The following is a 25,174-nucleotide window of genomic DNA, read 5'->3' as shown; positions in this document are numbered from 1 at the left end:
ACGAGGTGACAGATCCACGCGTGTTATTGCCCCTAAGACCTTCCAGTGGGACAAGATGTGGAGGCGAAGACAGTGATATTGACGATCCTGCCCCTGTGGAGGCCTAGGCTAATGTGCGTGTTTGTGTCTTAGTTTTCAACAGAAAAATTTAAAATATAAGAAAAATTTTTTTACGTAGAGAAAAGCTTATAGAATAAGGAGATAAAGAAGGAAAATATTTTTGTATAGCTGTACAGTGTGTTTGTGTTTTAAGCTAAGTGTTATCACAGCAGAGTCAAAAAGTTAAAAAAGATTAAAAAGTTTATAAAGTAAAAAAGTTACAGTAAGCTAAGGTTAATTTATTACCGAAGAAAAATGTATTTATTTATTTTTGGTGAAAAGGGTTGGCCCTGAGCTAACATCTGTTGCCAATCTTCCTCTTGTTGCTTGAGGAAGATTGTCCCTGAGTTAACATCTGTGCCAGTCATCCTCTATTTTTTTTTTTTTTTTAAGAAAGTTTCATTTTTTAGTCTCATGGAAGTCATCCTCTATTTTGTATGTGGGACGCTGCCACAGCATGGCTTAATGAGTGGTATATAGGTCACACCTGCGATCTGAACCTGTGGAACCTGGGCTGCCAAAGCAGAGCATGCCAACTTAACACTACGCCACTAGGCTGGCCCTGAAAAATATTTTTTTATAAATTTAGTGTAGCTTAAGTGTACAGTGTTTGTCAAGTCTACAGCCATGTACAGTAACGTCCTAGGCCTCACATTCACTCACCACTCACTCACTGACTCACCCAGAGCAACTTCCAGTCCTACAAGTTCCATTATACAGGTATACCATTTTTTATCTTTTATACCATGTTTTTACTGTAGCTTTTCCGTGTTTAGATATGTTTAGATCCACAAATACTTACTTAGGTTGTGTTGCCTGCAGTGTTCAGTATAGCAACGTGCTGTACAGATTTGTAGACTACAAACAGTAGGCTGTACCATATAACCCAGATGTGTAGTAGGCTACATAAACCATCTGGGTTTGTGTAAGTACATTCTGTTTTTCACACAACGATGGAATCGCCTAACGACACATTGCTCAGAACATATCTCTGTCATTAAGTGATGCATGACTGTATGAGGGTTCCAGTGTCTCCACATCCTCTCCAGTGCTTGTTATTGTCTGTCTTCTTGAGTGTCGCCATTCTAGTGTGTGTAAAGTGGTATCCCATTGTCATTTTTATTTGCATTTCCCTGATGACTAATGATGTTGAGCATCTTTTCATGTGCTTATAGTCCGTATTAATATACCTTCTTTGATGGAATGTATGTTAAAATTTTGGTGCTGATAAATTACTGTCTACAGAGGCTGCGCCAATTTATATTCCCATTAGCACTCTATGAAGACCTATTTTCAACAGTGTGCCAATCTATTATGGGCTAAGTTTTGTCCCCCAAAAATTTGTATGTTGAAACTTTAACCCCCACTACCACAGAACATGATTGTATTTGGAGACAGGTCTTTAAAGCAGTAATTAAGTTAAAATGAGGTCACTAGGGTGGGACCTGATCCAATATGACTGGTGTCCTTATAAGAGGAGATGAGGACACAGCCACACACAGGGCAGGCCACGTGAGGATCAGGAGAAGACAGCCATCCACGAGCCGAGGAGAGAGGCCTCAGAAGAAACCAGCCCTGCTGACACTTTGATCTTGGACTCCCAGCCTCCAGAGCTGTGAGGGGATGAGTTTCAGTTGTTGAAGCCACCCCGCCTGTGCTGTGTGCTTATGGAATGAGCAAGCTGATGCAGTCTGCTAAGTGGAAAGTCATGTGTCCTTGTACTTGGATTGTATTTCTCTTCTGACGAATGCAGTTAAGCGTCTCTTCACACATTTAAGAGCTATTTGTATTTTCTTGTATATAGTCTAGTTCCTTTGCTAGATTACTTAGGATGTCTTTTTCATTATTGATTTTAGGAGCTCTTTATTAAGGGAATCGGCCTTTTGTCTGTAATTTGCATTGAATTTTTTTGTTTGCCATTTATCTTCTGACTTTATTCTTTCCAACATAGAAATTTTGACTTTTATGTAGTCAGACTGCCCACTCTCTTAAGGATAATGCAAAAGCTACATTTTATTGTGGTTCTTTTTGTGTGTGTGAGGAAGATTGCCCTTGAGCTAACATCTTTTGCCAGTCTTCCTCTTTTTGCTTGAGGAAGATTGTCACTGAGCTAACGTCTGTGCCAATCTTCCTCTACTTTGTATGTGGGACGCAGCCACAGCATGGCTTGACGAGTGGTGCTAGGTCCGTGCCTGGGATCCAAACCTGTGAACCCTGGGCTGCTAAAGCGGAGTGTGTGAACTTAACCACTATGGTACCAGGCCAGCCCCATTATTCTGATTTCTTTTATGGACTAAGTTATTCTGGTTTAAATTTCTGATTCTTCTGGAATTTACTTTGCTGAAAAGAAGATAGGCATCCAAATTTATTTTGTTACATATGGCTAATCAATTTTTTGACAGCGTTTTCTTGATAAATTATTTTCTGCTTTGATATACAGCATCATCTTTATCACATGCTGGATTTCTGTGTATATCTTTGTCTGTTTTTAGATATCTTCTGTTCTGTTTCTGTTCGATGGCTCTTTTTCTCTGGACTTATACCAATACTACCTTGTTTAAATTACTACAGCTTTGTAACTGTTTTAATATTTGTTAAGGTTAGTTCCCTCTTATTATTCTTCTTTTTCAGAAATATCCTGGCTATTCTGCTTACATACTCTTTGAACCTTAGAATCAATTTGTTTATTATGCCAAAATACCCCGTTGGTATTTTTACTGGATACGCATGAAATGTACAGATGAAGCAGACTTGATATTTGTGTAAGGAGCCTCCCTGTGCAGGAACGTGGTGCGTCTTTCCGTTTGTTAAAGTCTTTCGTGTGTGGCTTTCTGGAACATTAAAAAATTTCTTCATATAGATCTTGCACATTTCTTAAGCTCATTTCTGTGTATTTATTTTAATATAAATAGGATTTTTCTTCATTGTATCTACTAGCTGGTTATTATTTGACTATAGGAGTGAAGGCTATTAAGTTTTTTCTTATTAATTTTATACTCAGATTAGCGAATAGTTTTCATTTAGTTAACAAAATGTTTGCTAATAAATTCAGTCTTTTAAAAATATTGGCAACCAATGTCGCAGTGAATGCAGAGCTCTGGGGAGTCTGGCAGCGTTGGTCCTTGTCAGATCATGAAGACTGTCAGAAACTTAAGAAGAAGGACTCAGTGGGGCTGGCAGGCTGGGTTACTGGGGAGTCTCCAGCTTCCTTGTCGTCTGCATTGTCCTTCCCCGTTCTTAATGTGGATAATTGACCTTGTTCTGGTATTAGCTGAAGTTCCATCGCAGTCAGTGCCGAGGAGTGTGTGGCGGCTGTCTCCTCTCCATCTGCTCCCAGATTGCCACCCCCCAGCTGGCTCCAGCATAGAGCTCTGCAGCCTCCGTGAGAAGTAACCAGGCAACGATGTTATACTTCGCCACATTATGGAATTCAGTCCCATAATGGCATGTAGGTATAAAAAGCACACACTTCAAAAACCAGCTCTACAGGGAGTAAAAAAACTCAAATATTCATGAATACCAACTTTGTCTTATTTTTGCAGACAGGTGTTACTGTGAGCAGTTTCAGCTTATCTGATAGTTTTCGTCTTTATGTCTTCATGGATTTCTAAAACTAATGACTCGCCTGTATTAAGTCGAACGGGTGTACCATGCACAAATCAGTTTTCCTTTTCCTGGGCTATATTTTCATACCCAACCAGACTCTCCCACTGCAGCACAAACTGGAAGTCTCCAGATGCGACCAGAGGGGCCAGGCTCTGCCCTAGACCAGCTTCCATCCGGCACACGGCTGGATCCTCTCACTGCTGGCAGCAGCATCTCCACCCCAAGTCCTGTGTCAAATCAAATCGCATTTTCAGTGCTCTCCTCATTTACATCTATTTCTGCCTTCGAATCTTGGTGGCAAAATCCTTGCTACTAAAATACTAATTTCAAGAGGGTAGCTTCTGGAACCGGCTTATAGGAGGAGCTTAGGAAATACTTGTTGCATAAATCTTTCCTAATAAAATCTTCTACTTTCTTTTCTTCCATACATAAAGGGTGAAATACATATTCTCAAAAACTGCTAGCCCATATTAGTCAGCTTGGGCTCCCATAGTAAAGTCCCACAGACTGGCTGGTCAACAACACAAGTTTACTTTCTCACCATTTTGGAGACTGGAAGTCTGAGATCAGGCTGTCACCGTGGCTGGTTTCTGGTGAGGGCTGTCCCCTTGGGTTGCAGACAGCTGCCTTCTTGCCATGTGCTCACATGCCTCCCCTTTGTGCACATGGGGGGAGAGCTCTCTGATGTCTCTTCTTATAAGGACGTTAATCCTCTTGAATTAGGGCCCCACTCTTATGACCTTATTTCACTTTAATTACCTCCCTAAAGGACCCATCTCAAATACAGCCACATTGGGGGTTAGGTTTTTAACATATGTATTTGGGGGGACACAAACATTCAATTCCTAATAATATTTTAGCCACTTTACTTGGTAAGCGTGTTTTGTAAAAGTGCATGGTCTAGTGCACATAAGGTGATGACTGCAGAAGTTAGCTCTGGAATCTTTAGGAAGATGGAGAGTTGAACCTGGAAGACGCCGTCTCCAACTACAATGTTCCTTACATGCAGGGTATTTGAATATTCTTAACTATCACAGTTTTCTCAAGAGCTCTTTTGGGTTTTTAGAAGACTTTTAAGGACAAGTCCATAGCATTCTGCTGAGTTTAATTAGGGTATTTCAGAGTCACTTTTATTCTTTTTATTTTTCCATAAAGGTTACAGCTAAAATATGATTCATTTTTAGATGTTTTGTTAAGTGTCTTTCATTTTCCCCCTCTTTTGGGCAATGTCCAACTTTGTAGTGTCTTTGAGAAGCAACTTCAGGCTGAGTGATGTGTATCCAGCCTGAACACGAGGTTTGTGCGTTCTTTGTTCTCTCAGCAAATACACTGGGGCGTATGAAGGAACCAGAGCTGTGGGATCTTGATAGATAGTTTTACATAAAATACTCGTAATGTGTGTTGTTAGAAGTCATCTTGGGGAAAAGAAGTGGCTTTGGGAAAAAAGTTTGCGGGTTTTTTTTTCCTAAATGCTTCTGAGGCCTTCTTGTTTCTCAATTAGGCCATTTATTTTATTTACTCTTTTGGGGCACGTCTTTCTTCAGACTCTATCATGCCTGCAGGAATCTGCCACAAAATAGGTACTTGGCATGCCGTGGTTCAGTGAGGTGAGTGTGGCAGGTTGGCATTTCTAACACTTTCCCTCTTAGCTGTGTGAACTTGAAGTGTAATGTACGTAAGAAAAAAGTACACGGATAACAATGGATTGTCACAGTGAACACACCTGTGTAACCACTATCCTGGTCAAAAATACAATATTCTGGAACCCCAGAAACCCCCCATGTCCATTCTCCTATTCATTATCTCCTCTCTGCTCTTCACTGTCTTAACTTCTAACACCATAGATTAATTTTTCCTCCTTTTGAATTTAATGTAAATGGAATCATACAGTATGTCTGGCTTCTTTCATTGTGTCTTTGGGATTCAGATTGTTGTCATGTGGCTCCTTTCTTATTACCATTGCTTTATAGTTTTCCAGAGTGTGCCACAAATTATTTTACTATTGATGGACATTTGGATTTTTTTCTAGTTTTTGGCTACTGTGAATATTGTTGCCTAAGAAAGCATGTCTTTTGGTGCACAAATCATGCGTTTCTCCTGAGTATATACCTAGGAGCTGAAGTGCCATGTCATCGGATAGGTACGTATTTAACTTTGGTAGATAGTACTAAACAAGTTTTTATGCCAATTAAACCCCCACTAGCAAGAATTTGAGCATTCCAGTTGCTTTATGTCCTCACTAACACTTGATATGATCTCTCTTTTATGTTTTAGCCAGTGGTGTGGTATACTGAGAAAGCTTTAACTGCTTCTCTCCCCCAAAGCCCTGATTTGTAGCAATTGCCAATTGCTGTGGTGTAAATACTCCTGCCAGGGCAGATTTCAAGCTACCAAAATGATGTCATTGAAACAGAAATGAACAGAGGTGTGCGTAATCATCTCTCACTAGTCAGTGTGAGCAGCTCTAGCCACCTCTGATTTAGCCATTGATGTCTTTTGATAGCCATCCCCATCTAAGATGGGAGAAGAGGACAGTGGGAAGTCACTGAGGTGCTGTTCCTTGGTCCTTGAGCTCTATACAATTATAAGCATCAGCAGAGACTTACAGTGGGTAGAGGGTCTCAGATTAAGCCAGGGAAGCTGCCACACATACTTTGAATGGCAGGGAAGATGGTGCCATCAGAAACGATTGCCTTTGCACCCTGCCTGTGTGCTTGTATGCTCCATTTTCCTCTTCCAGCCTACTGAGAAAAATCTCTCCTCCTGTATGTTCATATAAAGGATGTCAGTTCCTCATCTGTAAAATGGGATGATTGATTGGTGCTCTCTGGGACTTCCTTCTGACTGCTATTCTGTAACATTATCCTCAGATTGGAGGGTCACAGGCAAACTAAGAAAGCAGTTATCTAGGGGCAATTTGGATTGAATAACAAGGTTAGAGAAAACATTCAGTAAGGGTCCACGTGAGGAAAACAGCTAGGGTGTATCTTGGCTGCCGAACCAGCTCAGTGTTAAAAATTCAAGTTTATACTTAACAGAGATAATGAGTTCTATCACTCATCGCCTTGGTGATGGTTAATATCTATCTGCTATTTCAACAAATGCAGCCTGAAGACAGATTTGTTTATGTAAAAACTCATCGTGTTGAGGGAGATTGGGCAGCAGTGATTAGACTGAATAAAAGTTATTTTGGGGGTGCTCAGGAACCAGAAGTCTGTTTTAGCAAATGCCTTTCCACTGTACTCACCTTGGTTTCTTCTGGAGGAAAAGCTTTCTGTCGCTGCTTATTTTATGCAAATGCCGTTTAATATTTGGGTAGAACTGAGAGAGTTGAGTTTAGGAATTTTCATGTAAAAAATAAAGACTCCAGCATGTTGATCGAGAGCAAGGCAACTTCTCACAAGGACACGTGCACCTGAAACAGACACCTAGCTCTGGGGCTAGAGGCGGCTTCTGAAGTTTCCACAGACCCCGCTTTTCTCTAACTCACGCAGGTTCTTCATGCCAGAGCAGCCTTTCAGTGAAGGCGGGGTAAGCACTGATCTGCTTTTTAATGTCTGCATTGTGTTATTTCCTTGAACGTTAATTCATTACTTTTACTGCAATTTGAGAAGTAGTAAAGAGTAAACTAATGAAATATTTTAGGATCCACTGTGCTCCATAGTTTATGGTCTAAAAACAGATTTTACTGTGGACTCATTAGCCCTGTATCCCAATGTTATGTTGTTATGTGGCTGCTGGTGGCGCCAGTGTCATGGCTTGCAGGGGCCACTTAGCATCACTTTTTCCCATCCAAATTCCATATGTCAAATCACGGCCAGCCGGCTGGTCAACAGGCAGAGGCGAGAATATCTGTGAGTTAGATGAGTGAGGCTTTGTTCTCACTGCTGGGCAGGGTTATCTCGTACATCTTCCATGCCAGCATTTGCCAATGGTGGCTGCCTGGGCACGGTTCTAAGAATCCCGAAATCTGTGGTCGTTACTCGTGACACTGTGCTGTACTGACTGACTCAGCTTATGTGTGAAGAATACTGTACCCACTTTTAAAGTGAATTCAAGTTAACCGTTTTCTCTTCAATAGAGAATTTCCAAAGTTGAAGGAGTCTTTGTAATCATCTGATTTAATGCCCTCATTTTACACAGGAGGAAACTGAGACCCAGGCAACTAGTAACAGAGTCAGGCTGAGGTGTTTGCTCCTTTTTTTTTTTTTTTTTTTAGATTTTATTTTTCCTTTTTTCTCCCCAAAGCCCCCGGGTGCATAGTTGTGTATTTTTAGTTGTGGGTCCTTCTAGTTGTGGCATGTGGGACCCTGCCTCAGCATGGCCTGATGAGTGATGCCATATGCTCGCCCAGGATTCAAAGCGGCGAAACCCTGGGCCGAGGAAGTGGAGTGCGCGAACTTAACCACTCGGCCACAGGGCTGGCCCCTGTTGGGCCTTTTTTGACCTGACTGTGCTGTGTTGCCTCTGACAGGGTGGTTGTTTCCTGTGCTTTAATGAACGCACATGTGTGTTCCATCATCACACCTGATTTCAGACTTGGGAGCAGAGAACATTTCTGTCTCTTGTATTCCACTGGATTATCTAGGATTTACATAGAATAGCTATTGAGTAATTGCTTATTCTTTCAAAAAGCTGCTTGTCAATGAAAGCTATAATAAAATACCATTTTTCCCCATCAGATTGGGAATAAGTTTGATAACATGTTGTGTTGCTCGGGGATGGAGAAACAGGCACACTCGTACATTGCTGCTAGGACTGTGAAGAGGTGTAACTCCTGTGGAAGGCATTTTAACAATATCTGTCAAAATTGAGAACATGCTTGTGACCCAGAGGTTCCACTTACAGGAATTTATCCCTCAGAGGCAGTTCCTTGGAGCATTGTTTATAATAACTAAAGATTAGAAACAATGTAAGTGTCCATCAGCAGGAGACTGGTTGAATACATTACGCACATTCATAAAATGGGGCAACAGGTGCATCTAAGGGGGGGTCATGTGGCAGAATTGGGGCTGATCACAGCTGTGGCAACAGAGGAGACTGATGGCTGCAGCTCTCAGAGCCTCTAGAATAAAAATACCATAGACTGGGGGGCTTCAACGACAGACATTTACTTCTCAGAGTTCTGGAGGCTGGAAGTCCAAGATCAAAGTGTCGGCAGATTCAGTGTCTGGTGATGACCTTCTTGCTAGTTCGTAGGTGGCTGTCATCTTGCTGTATCCTTACATGGTGGAAGCGGTGAGAGAGCTTCTGGGGGTCTGTGTATGAGAGCACTGATACCATTCCTGAGGGTTTCACCCACATGACCTAATCACCTCCCAGAGGCTCCGCCTCCTCCTACCATCACGTTGGGAGTTGGGGTTTCAGCAGTGAATTTTAGGGGGACACAAACGTGCAGTCTATAACATCTATCCTTTCACCACTGAAGGACAGTCTTGGCTGCTTTCAAGTTTTGGCAATTATAAATAAAGCTGCTGTAAAGATCCACGTGCAGGTTTTTGTGTGTACATACGTTTTTAACTCTTTTGAGTATATACCAAGGAGCATGATTGCTGGATTGTTTTGTAAGAGTATGTTTAGTTTTGTAAGAAATTACCAAACTGTTTCTCAAAGTGGCTGTATCATTTTTCGTCTCCACCAGCAGTCATTGAGAGTTTCTTTTGCTCCATATCCTCACTAGCATTTGGTTTTGTTAGTGTTTTGGATTTTGGCCATTCTAACAGTTGTGTAATGGTGTCTCATTGTTTTATTTGCAGTCCCCTAATGGCACATAATATAATGTTGAGTGTCTTTTCGTGTGCTTATTTACCATTTCTTACATGAGATGTCTTTTCAGACCTTTTCTCCATTATTTATTCAGGTTTTCATTTTCAAGAGTTCTTTGTATATTTTAGGTAACAGACCCTTTTCAGACATGTCTTTTGCAAATATTTTCTCCCAGTCTGTGGCTTGTCTTTTCCTTCTCTCAACAATGTCTTTTCCAGAGCAACAGGTTTTAATTTTAAAGAAGTCTACCTTATCAATTATTTCTGTCATGAATTGTGCCTTTGGCATCGTGACTCCACTTGGTTAGCTTAGTAGTCGGCTAATGATGGGACAGAGATTTCCTTAACACCCGGAACCGGTGACTCTCGGCGTCTGCCGAGGGGTTCTGTGTTCGTGTTGGAGCGTGCCTTCAGTACCCAGCCAGGAGTTGACAGCTCTGCCTTTGCCTTCACTTCCGGCTTGTGTGCAGCCCCAGGTCACTCAGAAGTGATAGCCTAGGGCTTTCTCAGGTCTTTCCTGAGCATGTGCACAGCACTCTGCATGTGCGTGGCCTTCTGGATCCAAGGAATAAGAGCTTTTCAGAATCTCTACAAACGTCTCATGCCTCAGCTTTTTCTTTCAAGTTTTTTGGTTAGTGTATTGTTTGCTCCAACTGTTGCCTGTTGCCTTGGGCTGCTGTGATGTTAAAACTTGAAAGTCACCCCTGGGATGAGGCTCTTAGCACTGGACAGATTCTAGTGAGGTCGGATAAAGACAAGCCTTTTAGGTAGGTTTGTCAGGGAACCACTGGACAGGTCAAATGATGATTCTTCTTCGGGGTGAGCCTTCGAAGCAGCTGCAGCTCTGTTCTGCCCCCTCTGGCCCTGGGAATGCAGGCTCTCATTTTTCAGTCTACTGCTGAGCTGGGCAGTGGGTGACGGAACTAGGGTAAGTTAAAATGCTGAAAAGCTCGCTGCTTTTACCAAGATTCAGCTGTTTTCCTTGACTGAATGCTCCTCAGGTTGCTGCAAGCTTTTGGTTAATTCCAGAGATCAATTGTCCATTGATTCTGACAATTTTTTCCAATTTTTCTGTGGCTTTTATGGAGAGGTGAACTTTTGGAGGATCTTAATCTGCCGTTTGCCCTGATGGCACTCTGCTGCTTGGCTTTTGAGTCAAGAGTAGTTTCTGATAACGGCGATGCTGTTTCTCAGGGGCTCCCTGGTTGGATTGGCAGAGCCCACCCGGTCACATGTGTCTGGCTTTACAAAGGGGCAGGCTGTGCAAAAGCCCAGACAGGTGGGTCTTTCGATTGTCTTCAGCAGATCGTTTTGATTGGTTCTGGTATGAAACTTATGTTGAAGAGTCATTTGAGGGGTTGACCTTCCAAGAGAGCTTGGCCCCCTGGGCAGCTCTCGTGGTACTTCCTCAGAGGTGTTTGGATAGTAAAAGCTGATGGGACACATACTGCAGGCAAGCAACTTGCTATGTGCTCGATTTTATGGTATTTGGCCACTTTGTTTGGCAGGTGCTCTGTGGGTGTCATCTTTGGTGTAGTGTGTGAAAATTACCCTGCACTGGTAAGTGGGGGGGAGGGGGGGGTGTCGGGTGATGGGTCCGGTAAACTCCCCGTGTGGAGCAGCTCTGAGAGCGTGCAGGGCCCGCCAGGAGAGTGCAGCCGGTGAGGGGACTCACACTGACAGCAGGCAGAGGGTGCTTGCAGTCTTGGGTGGCTGAAATGTCACACCTGGAAATGTTTCATTTGCTCTCAGAGTTTCATTTGTAGTTATTACTGGTATTCCCTGCCCTATAACTTTTTAACAGCTGTTTATTTTGCTATGATTATAAACTCACAGGATGTTGCAGAGATAGTACATGGATTCCCATTGACCCTCAGGCAGCTTCTCCCAGTGCGGACGTCTTACATAGCTAGAGTACAAAATCAGAACCCAGACGTTGACGTTGGTACGGTATTAAATGGACTACAGAAACCTTATCAGTTTTCACCACTTTTTACATGCAGCCTTTGTGTACGTGTGTCTGTGTAGTTCTGTACAGTTGTATCCATGTATAGATTCATGTAATGACCACCACACTCGAGATACAGAACTGGTCTATCACAATAAAAGACCTGTCTTATGCTACCTAGCATTTTATATTCGCACACATCCCTCTTGTCATCCGCTTTTTGTATTATAACCTTTATTTAGATATTATTTGTATGTGGTAACAATTCACCCAGTTAAAGTGTACAGTTCACAGAGTTGTGTAGCCATCACCACAACCAATTTTAGAACATTTATGCCACCCCACAATGATACTCCATATCCATTAGCAGTCACCCTCCCTTTTTCCCCAAATGCCCCAACCACAGGCAATCACTAATTTACTTTCTTTCTCTATAGATTTGCCTATTCTGGACTTTTAAATGAAATCACACTATATGTGGTCTGTTGGCGACTGGCTTGTTTCACTTAGTGTGTTTGTGAGGTTCATCCATGTTGTAGGAGTATCAGTACTTGATTTTTTAAATTTCCGAATAACATTCCATTGTATGGACATGCCATGCTTTACTTATCTATTCAGTTGATGGACATTTGGGTTATTTCCACTTTGGGGCTATAATGAATGATGCTGCTATGAACATTTGTATACAAGTTTTTGTGTGGATGTATGTTCCCATTTCTTTTGCGTGTGTACCTAGGAATGGAGTTACTGGGTCATATGGTAACTCTATGTTTGACTTTCTCATGAAGTGCCACACTATTTTCCACAGTTACTGCACTATTTTACATTGCCACCAGCAGTGTATGGGGTTTCCAGTTTTTCCACATCCTCCCTAGCACGTGCTATTACCTGTCTTTTTTGTTATAGCTGGCCTAGTGGGGGTGAAGTGGTATCTCATTGTTGTTTTGATTTTGCATTTCCCTGATGGCCAGTGAGGTTGAGCATCTTTGGCCATTTAGATATATTCTTTGCAGAAATATCTATTCAGATCTTTTGCCCATTTTTTAATTGGGTTACTTTTGCTTTTATTATGGAGCTATAGGAGTTCTTTATATATTCTAAATACAAATCCCTTGTGAGATAGAGAATTTGCAAGTATTTTCTCTCTTTTCATTTTCTTGATAGTGTCCTTTGCATTAAAAAAAGTTTTACCTATGTTCATTGCAGCATTATACACAATAGCCAAGACTTGGAAGCAACCTAGGTGCCCATCAAGGGACGAATGGATAAAGAAGATGTGGTATTTATACACGATGGACTACTACTCAGCCATAAGAAATGATGAAATCTGGCCGTTTGCGACAACATGGATGGTCCTTGAGGGTATTATGCTGAGTGAAATTAGTCGGAGGGAGAAAGTCAAATACCGTATGATCTCACTCATAAATAGAAGATAAAAACAACGACGAACAAATACATAGCATTGGAGATTGGATTGGTGGTTACCATGGGGGAAGGGGGAGGGCAAAAGGGGCGATTAGGCTCACATGTGAGGGGATGGTCTATAATTACTTTTTGGGTGGTGAACATGATGTAATCTACACAGAATTCGAAATATATTATGATGTACATCAGAAAAAAAGTAAATAAAATTTTAAAAAGTTTTAAATTTTGATGAAGTCCAGTTTATCTGTTTTTTTCTTTTGTTGCTTGTGCTTTTGGTGTCATATCTAATCAAAGATATGGCATTGCCTAATCGAAGATCATGAAGATTTACTTATATGTTTTCTTCTAGGAGTTTTATGGTTTTAGCTCTTACATTTGTGTCTTTGATCCATTCTGAGTTAATTTTTCTATGTGATGTGAGGTGGGTGGGGGTGCAACTTTGTTCTTTTGCATGTGGATATCCAAATATTCTAGCTGTTTTTCGAAAGCTATTTTTGCAGTGTGTATTCTTCATTGTGTGTGGTGTCTGAAGTTCCTGACAAAGGTTTCCACAAAAGAGAAAAGTGGCAGCAAGGTCTGCTCTGCTGGAACCCAAGGACTGGCTTCAATATTTTATCAGGGTTGGAACATCTTTCCAGATAGAGAATGAGCCAATCCAGAATGGCTCCCTGGGTCCTGTTCGTTCTGGGTTTCACAGGTTTGCAAGGAGGGCCTTCTTGGGAATTGTCTCCCATGGCCGGGATGCTCTGGGTCTGCAAATATCAGCACACCTAGCTTCTGAGAGACCATGATTGTCTTCCCTATCCTCAGTAGCCAGCGAGTTTCTAGGGGCACAGATTAAATTCCCTCATCAATTAAATGCAAACCGATACCTTGCTCCGTAGGCCTCCAGAGGGCTGTGTTGTCCTCAGAGTGCTGGCCAGCGCATCTGTCTTGGGGCCAGTATGCAGTTTGTTTGGGGGCAGGTTTTTCTCCCCAGGATGAAAATAGGGTTTTGCTTGACAAGAAAATTTATTATTTGTCACAACCACTTTGCTGGGAGGCCTGCATTTGGGCCTGTGAGTAGGCCTGGGGGCCACCAGGAGCAAGCCAGGCACCAGGTGGGCCGCACGCTAGACAAATGGATCCCTGTGGGAGTGTTACAGGGGAGGGGGTGTTTTCGCTTCCGTCCTCAGGCACAGGCCTTGGAGGTTCCACAGCAGACGCCTCGTTAATGCCCGGTGGGCTCCCGGCTGGGCAGGGCCAGGTCTCACATGAGGGTCCTGTAATTTAGGTGGACTGCTTTTCCAGAGAGGGAGGGAGAGAGGGGCAGTTTTGCAGTGAGGCGTTTCTAGAAACAGGATTTGAGCAGCATGAAGACTGGGAACCTGGGAACCAGTGTGTGGGCACAGTAATTCTGTGCTGTCAGTGATGGTAGTATCCTGAGCGCTCAGGATGAGCGGCACTGCCTGTCACTCTACTACCTGGCGTGTCCTGTAACCTTCCCATGCCCTCAGCAGCCCAGCAAAGGAGGGGTTCTAGACCCAGTTTGACAGAAGCTGTGACTTGCCCAGAGCCCCTCCAGGCTGGGATTCTGCCGCCTGTCAGTGAGTGTGGGGAAAGGGCCCTGGGTCACCTTAGTCAGGAAGGCAGCCTTGCCAGTGTCTCAGTTCGTTTAGGGCTGCCTTTGCATGGCTTAGAAAGCTGCTGATGCTGTAAACGTTCGCAGGAAACCATTGGCCCCTCTCTGTTTATAAACCTCTCGGTGGCCCGAGGCTGCTCCCTGGACTCCTCTCCTGCACTGTTTTCAGGGAATCGCACGCCCGGAGGCTTGAGGTGCAGACTGGGCTTCAGCACTCCTTTAAGGGGGTTGACCCCGACCCCATCACCTCACTGTCCTTTCTGATAACATGTATTAAGTCCGTGCCTGACAATGAAAGGCAAAGCTGACTTCGTTTGATTAAATACTGAAAGCTTGTGCAGCAGGAGCCAGTGTGATCTGAGAGCCCCTGCCTGTGGGCATCTTTTGTCACCACCTGTTTGTCTGAGTCTGCAGCACCCCTGCCCAGACAGCGGCCACCCCAGTTGGCCAGCCGCAGGTGGACAGGCCGAGCAACCATGCCTCTCCTGCTGGAGGTGCCTGGGGCCGTGTGCTGTTTACTGTCTACACCAGGCCCAGCGTCCTTGGCATTCTTCCCCCAGAGGAAGCTTGGGTGAACTGAGAGAACTCAGAAGGCAAATGTAGTGCAACTCATTTTGTGGGGAAAGTGAAAAGATGCTCTGTAGCATTTCTGCAGAGCTGGGTCTCTGCAAGTCAGATGGCAGCAGTAGACACTCAGGCCTGGGATAACAGGCCTGCCCATGTCGGGCACTGGCCCTGCTGAAGGGAGGCCTTTCAGAACGTCGCAGAAGAGCAGTAGCAGGCTGGGGGTACTCGCAAGGTTTAGCTGCTTCTCTCAGAGGAAGAAAGCTGAAGAAAACTCCAGCTTCCCTCAGCTTAGCAGTCATCCCAGTCAGAGGACAGTGCCTGGGGGGAAGGCCACACAGACTGTCACTGCTCTGGACTCTTGTTTTGAACGGTGACCCGGTGTTTGTGCTCCAGTCCATCTTGCGGGGTTTGGGTGGCCGGAGCTCTCCCAGTGCAGGCTAGTCACCAGGGTCTCAAGCCAGGGCCTCTTCGCTCTGATAGCCCCAACACCCACCCCAGGACTTCAGGAGGGCACATGGCAGAAGTGGTCGTGATGTGTGCTTGTCTGACTCCTGTCTGGAGTGTGGCATGGAGGCCTGTGAGATACCACTCTGGGCAAAACGGGGCAGAGTGCTGAGGCACCTGCGTCACTCCTGAACTTTGTAAGGCATGTCACTGCCCCGTCACCTCCCAGAGGTGCTGCCCTGCAGCAGCCCAGGCTGTAACCTCAGCCCAGGCAGTGCCTCCACCAGAGGCTTCCCTGTCACCCGTGGAGTGTGGGGTTGCCTGGCTGCCATACCACATGTGCCTGCAGCACAGTCACATTTCCATTCTTGTGCCAAGTTTGGCTTTGTAGAGGTTAACGTTTTCTTGAGTTGTGCTTATTTGCTTTTTAATGTACTTATCCTTGTTTTTTTCCAGATGCTCCTTCAGCTCTGTCAGAAGCTTCTCCATCTGTTTACAGATGGTCAGATGCACACAGGACCTGCTGGTTCCCCATTTGTCTGCATTGCATGCGGTGCCTTCTGGCCCTGCCCCAGGGCTGCCCTCCTACATCAGCCTCCAGCGCTTGTGTGGGATCCAGATCGCAGATCCTGCATCTTCCTCTTTCTTGCTCAGTCCTTCATTTTGCTGAAGTACATGTTCTGGGAGCTTCCGGATGCAGCGGAAAGCTGTCTTCCCTCAGGATGTTGGAGGCTTCCTTTCTGTCGTCTCTCAGTTTTGCTGCCCAGAGTCCACGTGAGCCGTGCCGTGGCCTGGTGCTGAGAGCATGGGGCTGCTCTTCTCTCTCTGCGCACTCTCAGGACCTGTTTGTTTTGTTTCTTCTGAAATTTCATGAGGATGTGCTTGGTGTGGCTGTTTATTATTTGTTGTCTCAAGTGGTGGGACTCTGCCTTCTGTCTGCGTGTTAAGTCTGCATTACCCAGTAATCTGTGTCCCTTCGACTGGTTTCCTTCCTGGGCTTGTAGAGGCTGCCTGGAGTCTGGGGATTGATCATTTTCTTAAGGAAAGAGAAAATCCAGGGGCTGGACCCATGGCCGAGTGGTTAAGTTTGTGCACTCTGTTTCAGCGGCCCAGGGTTTCGCTGGCTGGGATCCTGGGTGCAGACACGGCACCACTCATCAGGCCATGCTGAGGCAGCGTCCCTCATGCCACAACTAGAGGGACCCACATCTAAGATGTGCAACTATGTACCAGGGGGATTTGGGGAGAAAAAGGAAAAATAAAATCTTAAGGGAAAAAGAATGGAAAGAGAAAATCCAGATAAAAGTGCCATAGAACAGAGCCACCAAATTTTGAACTTTTTTCTTGTTAAAAATTTTTCTTTCTTATTTTTAGATTGTCAATTGTGGTAAAAAAAAACATATAATATAAAATTTACCCTCTTAACCATTTTTAAATATACAGTTCAGTAGTGCTAACTATATTCACATTGTTGTGTAACAGATCTCTAGAACTTTCTCATCTTGCAGAACCGAAACTCGATACCCATCAAACAGCTCCTCCCGTTCTCCCCTCCCGCCAGCCCCTGGCAGCCACCATTATACTTTCTGCCTTCATAATTTTGACTGCTCTAGATATCTTATATAAGTGGAATCGTACAGTATTTGTTCTTTTGTGACTGGCTTATTTTACTTAGCCATCCTCAAGGTTCATCCATGTTGTAGCATGTGACAAGATTTCCTTCCCCTTTTTTTTTTTGATGGAGAAGATTGACCCTGAGCTAATATCCATTTCCAATCTTCTTCTTTTTGCTTGAGGAATATTATCCTGAGCTAACATCCATGCCCATCTTCCTCTATTTTATATGTGGGACGCCCCCACAGCATGGCTTGATAAGTGGTAGGTAGGTCCCTGCCTGGGATCCAAACCTGCAAACCCCGGGCCACCAAAGCGGAGCACAGGAACTTAACCACTAAGCCACTGGGCCGGCCCCTCTTTCCTTTTTAAGGCTGAATAATATTCCATTGTATGATTGAATCACTTTTTTTTTTTAATCTATTCATTTTTTGATGGACATTTAGACTGTTTCCACCTCTTGGCTGTTGAAATAATGCTGCAGTGAACATGGGAGAATGCAAATATCTCTTTGAGATTCTGCTTTCAATTCTTTTGGATAAATACCAAGAAGTGGAATAGCTGGATCATACGGTAATTCTATTTTTAGTTTCTTGAGGAACCTCCGTACTGTTTTCCATAGCAGTTGCACCATTTTACTTCCCCACCAACAGTGCACAACTCTTCCACTTTCTCTCCATCATCACCGATATTGTTTTCTGGATTTTTTTTTTTTAAAGATTTTATTTTTTCCTTTTTCTCCCCAAAGCCCCCCAGTACATAGTTGTATATTCTTCGTTGTGGGTCCTTCTTGTTGTGGCATGTGGGACGCTGCCTCAGCGTGGTCTGATGAGCAGTGCCATGTCCGCGCCCAGGATTCGAACCAACGAAACACTGGGCCGCCTGCAGCGGAGCGCGCGAACTTAACCACTCGGCCACGGGGCCAGCCCCTTTTTTTTTTTTTTTTTTAAAGATTTTATTGGATTTTTTATATATAGTGGCCATCCTAATGGATGTGAGATAATATCTCATGGTGGTTTTGATTTGCATTTCTCTAATGATTAGTGATGTTGAGCATCTTCATATGCTGGTTGGCATTTGTATATCTTCTTTGGAGAAATGTCTTTGTCCTTTTTTAAATAAGGTTACTTGTTTTTTGTTGTTGTGTTGTAGGAGTTCTTTATATGTTCTGGCTATTAACACCTTATCATTATCAGATATATTATTTGCACTTGTTTTTTTTCCATTCAGTGTGTAGCTTGCCTTTTCACTCTGTTGGTTATTTTCTTTGATTTGCAGAAGTTCTTAAGTTTGACAGAGTGCCGTTTTTCTATTTTTGCTTTTGTAGCCTGTGCCTTTGGTGTCATATCCAAGAAATCATTGCCAAATCTAACATCATGGAGCTTTTCCTCTGTGTTTTCTTCTAAGAGTTTTGTAGTTTTAGAGCTTACATTTAGGTCTTGAATCCAATGTGGGTTAATTTTGGTATATGGTGTCTATGTATTTTTATATATAGTAAATAGTATATAATTTTTGTGTGTATGGTAGGGGTCAGATTTCATTCTTTTGCTTGTGCATATCCAGTTTTCCAGCACCACTTGTTGAAGAGACTCTTTTCTCCTCATTGTGTGGTGAAAGATCATTTCACTGTATATATGAGGGTTTATTTCTGGGCTCTCTATTCTGTTCCATTGGTTTGTGTGTCTCTCTTTATGCTAGTACCACACTGTTTTGATTACTATATGAGATTGATTTTTAATTTCCTTGTCTTTTCTTCCTCATTTTTAAAATCTCTTTATTGTTTAGATCCACTTTATAGAAGATTTCCTTGTCTTTATCTTCAGCCTTGCCATTGAATTTTTCATGCAGCTGTAATATGTCAATGTCCAAGAAACCCCCCTTGGCGTCTTATCATTCCTTTCTTCCAGCGGTCTGTTTTGTTTCTTGATTTTATTGATTTTCCTTTATCTCTCTGTGGATATTAGTTTCTCTTTGTGTACCTGCATGTGTGTCTTGGTTAAGTGTCACCTTTACTCCCCTCTCCTCTCCTGCATGTACCCCCCACCACCCCAATCACTGCCTTCAGATTCCTGTGAATGGAATGTGTGTGTGTGTGAACGCTGGAGTTCTGAGCCCACGTTCAGGCTTCTGCATCATTTCTGAGACCTTCCACAATTCCATGGTGTTATGAGTTTCTCAGGTATTGTCAGTCATGCCTTTTTCTGGGACTCCTGAATCCTGGGGAAGCCACTTGAATCAGCGTGACTTCTCTGCCGTGGTCGTTGGGTGTCAGCGGATCCTGGGCCGGGTTTTCCAGGTGCAGGTGGCCTTGGCTTTGGGGCCTTGGAGTTTTTCCAAGCCTTCCTGGCCAGAGTTTCTAGCTGTCTCACCACTGAGGTTTGTCATGTGGTATTTGAGAGGCCATAGAAAGACCACTCACATTCCAGGGCTGGAGGATGGCAGATTCATCAGTTGTGCGTGAATAGAGTCAGTGCCTACTTTTTCCCATTATTTTGAAAATATAGCTGGACATTTCCTTGGATGGGGGTTAGGAAATATCCTAGCAAACCATGACTGAAAGATCTGTTTTTGCCTGCCCTGTTGAGTGGCTGTGCCTGAATCACCCTAACTGCCAGTCCCTGGATGGCACCTGCTTTCTTGGAGCAGTGTCTCAGATTCACGAAGATGAGGGGAAGGAGAGGAAAAGAGTGCTTCTGAATGGCGGGGAACTTGACTCTGGAGTTGAGCGAAGCTGGGTGTAAGCGAGGCGACGCGGGGCCGAGTGTGCGGGGCCTGCCCTGCATCCCTCCTAACCTGGAGTCAGTGGGGCAGACAAGCAAGTTTTTTCAAGGGGGGCTGGCTCATCATTGTTCCTGGGAGGGGCCCCTCCAGTGCCCTTTAACCTTCAGCCTCCGCACCTGAATTCTGCCCAGTTCTGGATTCCTCAGGCAGGAGTTCAGACAGGTGTGCCGTGTGTCCAGCAGGTCCTGTGTGGTGTGGGAGCGCATGAAGGTTTGCTGGGCCTCGGTTTTCCAGATCTCTCCTCTGTGATAGTGCAGATATTGAGAAGGTTCTTGAGTTTACTTGGACCCCCAGGGAATGCCCCCACCTCCTAGGTGAAGTGCCCTAGAATGCCACACCCACCCTTCCCCTGCTTGTCCCATCCTAGCCTAGTCCTGGGGTCCTGGGAGCAGCAGTCCTGAGATTAAATGGACCCATAATGCCAGTAACCTTACCTTTGAAATAGTAAATCGCACCATCATGTATTGCTATTGCTTAAATGGGTTTGTTAAAGAACATTGGGCTTAAAAATGTAAACTGAGGGGCTGGCCACGTGGCTGAGTGGTTAAGTGTGCATGCTGTGCTTCAGGGGCCCAGGGTTTAACCAGTTCGGATCCCTGGTGCAGACATGGCACCACTCTTCAGGCCATGCTGAGGTGGCGTCCCATATAGCACAGCCAGAAGGGTCTACAACTAGGCTAGACAACTGTGTACTTTGTGGGGGAGAAGAAGAAGAAGAAAGGAAGATTGGCAACAGCTGTTAGCTCAGGTGCCAATCTTTAAAAAAAAAGTAAATTGAAAATATTTCTGCCATTTGAGGCAGTTGGAAGGGTACACCACAAGCCTTCTGCACTGAAGGCGGCTCTGAGGATGCAGGAGGTGCTGGCAGGAGCCTGTCTGGGGTGCCTGTCTGGCTTGCGGCTGAGAGGATGGGTGGTGTGTGGAGCTCGGGAGGACTGTGGCAGTCACTGCCTCCTGGCTTTGGGTCTGTAGATGGCATCCAGCGTTTGAGGTTTTAGCCTGTTCTCCATTTACATTTTCTGTTTTCCCTCCCACCTCCACAGGGCCCTGCTTCGCGCTGGCTGCCGCGTTCCCCCTTCCTGATGTGTGTCTCCTCCCAGGAAGACGTCCTCTCGGAAGAGGGTCTCTAGAGACTGTCATAACCTGGCATGTGGGAGGAGCCTAGGGGAGCGCTGGGTGCTCTGCGCCTGCGTCTGGCGGACAGAGGTGGCCTGTTTGTTCTGCTTCCTTGAGATGTGCTCCCAGCACTCAGCCTCCTACAAAGCGGGGGTGGGGAGGGATGTCTTTTCAGAACCTGAATCTGTTTGCGTTTTAGTGAGGTCGGGTGTTCTCGGCAGCCTTGCTCCGTAGGCACATTTTGGGTACACTGGGTATTCTGCTAGGAGCTGATGAAGACAGTGGCCTGAGAGGGACCCGTCCTGGGTCCTGTGGGAGCAGGGGCTGTTCAAAGGGTTCGTGCTGCTTTTCCCTGCTGGGTGATTCTTCCTGTGGTCTTTTTACTCTTAGTCATATGGGAATTGAAGTTCCTCCTGTTTTCAGGAAATCCCAGCTCAGCCCCAAAAGTGTGAATCTTGTCACCAAGGAAAAGAGGTGGGAGCAGCGAGGGCTCCTGACAGCCCCAGGCCTGGGGGACCGGCAGGCGTTGGCAGGTGGGCTCGAGCACAGCTCTTGTGGGTGATGTGGCCCATCCTCGTTTAGGTCTTGTTGCCTCTGCACTCCCAGCAGACTCAGCAGTTTGTTTATTCCTTTGTGCCTCTCCTTGTTCCAAAAAGGGTCTGAGGCGGTGGGCTGTGGACCTCAGCCCACACGAACCGATTTGTTCACCTTCCGCCTCCATATTGGCTGGTGTTAGAGCTGATCAGCAGCTGTTAAAGTAAGAGCTCAGATGAGGCCTCTTGCCTTCTAAGACCGCAGTGAAAGATATCACTATCAGGATTCTACTCAGTGTCTATTTTTTGTGTCGCTGATTCCGTTCTCTTCCTGAGTAATGATGTCCATGCACGGTTTCCATTTAGGGGTTGATGTGAACAGGTTTCGGTACTTTATATGGTTCTGGTGCTGACGCAGACCTCCCTGCACCGTGTGGGTGCTAGATGCTTTCCATGTTTCAGTAACACTTTCTAGTTATGAAATGTTTTGCTTCTTAGAAATTTTTGAGGGATATAAGAATATATAAAATAGGAAATATGTGTGTAATACAGTAAAATCATCTCTTACCATTTTAGTGTATTTTTTTCTTTGTTTTCATTTTTTTGAATGCATTTTCCTCCAGAAAGTTGCAGAAGTTTCTTGATAGAACTGTTATAAGGTATAAGTGAATTATTATATGGAAAGTGACCACTGAGTATATTACCTATTTTATTATAAACAGTTTTTATTCTGCCTTGATATTTTTTTATCAACTATGCTTCCTATGCTCTTAAATGTTCTTCAGAAATGTGGTTTTCAAGACTATTTACTATTTTGCCATGTACATACGCTATAATTTAGCAAACTATTTTTCTTTTGTTGGATATTTCAGGTTATTTTCTTTTCTTTTTGTAAATAATACTTTGATGAACTCATATCTTTGTTTATAGTTCTGTTTCCTTAAATATAAGGAATTTCATGTATATGAAGTAATTAGATCAGGTAATTAAAATATTTCAAATTTTCTTGATATATAGACAAGGTACCCTCCAGAAACATCTACTAACTGTCACATCCTCCAGGTGTGAGAGTCTCCTTTTTACAGCAGGCTCAGCATTGAAGATTTTTATTCTTGATAATTTGACAGTCAAATAGTATCTTGGTTTTAATTTAAACATTTTAGATGGTTATTAGCCATATGTTTTTCTTCTTTTGTGTTGTTTATTAATATCCTCTGTATATTTTTATCAGTTTGCATTCTTTCATATAAGCACTTTTATTTAGTAAAATTTTTACTATTTATTTTAGTATTTGTAAATAAATACTTGTATTTGTAAGAAAAAACATAATTGTGTATGTATAGAGAAAAATTAAAATGTATATTTGCCAAAATATTAATAATGATTTTCTTAGGTGATGAAGTTTTGAATGATTTTGGTTCTCCTTATACTTAGCTCTGTTTTTCTCATTATTGTGTAATAGATTTTCTTTTTTTACAGAACAAAGAAATGCTGGTTCTTGTGAACAATAACTGGCTCCCTAGTAACATGTTTCTGGTCCATTCTGCGAAGGTGGAGCTGGTCTCTCCCAGCCTCACTGAACACTGAGGGGCTCCGGCTGCCTCTTCCTGCATGCCCCCCTCCTGCCCTGTACCCGGCCACGCTGCCTGGCTCCTGGGAACAGTGGAAGAGTGTGTGAGGTGTGGCAGTAAAAATGTACTGGTTTTTTTCTTTTTTCCCCTGGCATGTCCAGCCTGCTATGGGATGGACGACGACGAAGAGAAACACTATGTTTCACAGCTCAGGGAAATCTATAGCAGCTGTGACACCACTGGGACAGGCTTTCTGGACCAGGAGGAGCTGACCCAACTCTGCTTTAAGCTTCATCTGGAAAAGCAGCTGCCCCTCCTCCTGCAAACACTTCTCGGAAATGACCACTTTGCCAGGGTGGGTATTTGACTTCATTCTCCTAAAGAAAAACACACAGTACTATAGTGGGCTATTCTGGGCATTTGAGAAATATCAGTTGACTAAAGATACTCCTCAAAGGGAAGTTATTGGGAAATGGAATGTTGTTTTTCCTTCTATGTGATGCCTACATTGTAGAAAGAATTTCCTTAATATTACTTTTTTTAGCATAGTAACTTCCAGAGATTTTATTTTGTTTCATTTTTCCAGAAAGGTGTGTTGACGAAAATAATCCATAACCAATCTATAAATGAAAATTTGGGAGAGTTTATTCTAAGCTAAAATGTGAGGACCATGGCCTGGGGCCTTTCTGCCCCAAGGAAGAAAGGGCACCAAAGAAGTGGGGTGTACAGAGTGGTTATATACCCCCAGAGAGGATGTTTCACATAGGATTGAAATGTCCTTTTACAATAGTCACGAGACTGCTCTGTCAGCACAGTGATTGATGGGAACAGCAGGTAGATCTGCTGTCTCAGTGGACACAGCAGGGTGGCAGGTCTGTTGTCTCGAGCTGGGTGGTCACAGGTGAGCTGGGTGGTCAAAGGTGAGTGCAGCAATCAGTTCCTAGTCCAAGGAAAGATGCTTATCCTTAAGGAAATGCCAATGTGGGGGTGGGGAGTTGCACCTTTATCTTAAGGCCATTTGTTCTTGCCACAGTAAATGTTTAAAGCAGATATACAATGCATGCTTGATGGCCATGTCAGGCCCTTTTGGAGAAACAAAGTCAGACCGAATTAGATTTACACCAAATGGCTTCCTCATATACTCCAATATATCGTATTGCTTGCCATTTCTATTTGTCAGGTGGTGTGATTTGTTGGGAGGGGGATTAGTATGGGTGGGTGGCATGTGGTTCTGTGGGCAACTCACACACTGGTAAGTCATTCAGAGACAGACAGCTTCAAAGTACCTCAAGGACAGATGGTCTTGTAAAATTACACAGCTTGAAGTTCGTCTAGCAGCAGCTGGACAAAAAAGTTGCACCCTACTGTTGGAGGAACAAAGGGTCCCTGTGTGGAGGTGTCCTGTGATTTCGTTTGGCCATATGAATGCAGAGTTTTTTCCTCTAGGAGATTCAGTCATCCAGAATGGTGATCTAGAACCTAGGCTACAACCTGCTCTCCTGATTGAAACACTAAGAAGCACCTCCCACCTTGCTTCTACTTCCTAAACGTGGCCAGATGTTAACATGTTAGTGCTGAGAGCAGTGCCTGTTATTTTGTTGGTCATCTTAACTTTGAAGGAAGAGCAGTTTTTCCACAGGACTCAATAAAACTCTTTTCATTCTGAATGAGAAAAAAGATCCTGCCTATAAATTTCACCAAATTGGCTCCTGGGCAAAAACAAATGAAGAAAAACAACAAAACCCCCTCACTGCTGGCATAGGGAAAGAGGCTGGGCGAGTTGGACCTCTTGTTACTGCCCCAGAGCTTGGACTGCCTGTGTGGCTGGTGCCTGTCAGTAGGTGCTGTCACTCCCTCGTGGAGAACTCTGCCTCAATTAAACCAGCCATGCCCTTTCTCTGTCTCTAATTTATTCTGTTCTGCTTTTGTTTTTTGGTTTTTTTAATGGAGTTAAGAATCAGATGTGTGGGTTTTTTCTAATTTATTTTTTGGGGGGTCGTAATAGTTTGTAACTGTGAAATTTTGGTTGTACGTTATTATTGGTTGGGCACCATATAAGTGCGCCCCTTCACCCCTTGTGCCCA

General features: G+C 43.9%; 1 protein-coding gene across 15 annotated transcripts in view; it reads left to right on the top strand.

The window, feature by feature from the left end:
* NINL (ninein like) overlaps positions 1-25,174 on the top strand; it is a 137,110-nt gene that overhangs the window by 25,934 nt on the left and 86,002 nt on the right. For 13 of the 15 annotated variants that reach the window (XR_011494474.1, XR_011494475.1, XM_070485456.1 and 10 more), the window contains one exon: positions 23,252-23,445. The exons of 1 other annotated variant lie outside the window; for it this stretch is intronic. Coding sequence is in view for 12 of the 14 variants with exons in the window: in XM_070485456.1 (XP_070341557.1) it covers positions 23,252-23,445 (194 nt within the window). In the remaining 2 variants the exon portion in view is untranslated. Of the gene's footprint in view, positions 1-20,774; positions 21,077-23,251; positions 23,446-25,174 lie in introns of those variants that run through there. One more of the 15 variants, XM_070485450.1, reaches the window with a different exon arrangement.

This window comes from Equus asinus, chromosome 15 (genome assembly GCF_041296235.1).
Source record: "Equus asinus isolate D_3611 breed Donkey chromosome 15, EquAss-T2T_v2, whole genome shotgun sequence".
NCBI lineage: Eukaryota > Metazoa > Chordata > Mammalia > Perissodactyla > Equidae > Equus > Equus asinus.
The sequence above is the reverse complement of the archived record's forward strand: the minus strand, read 5'-3'. Positions and strand labels throughout refer to the sequence as shown.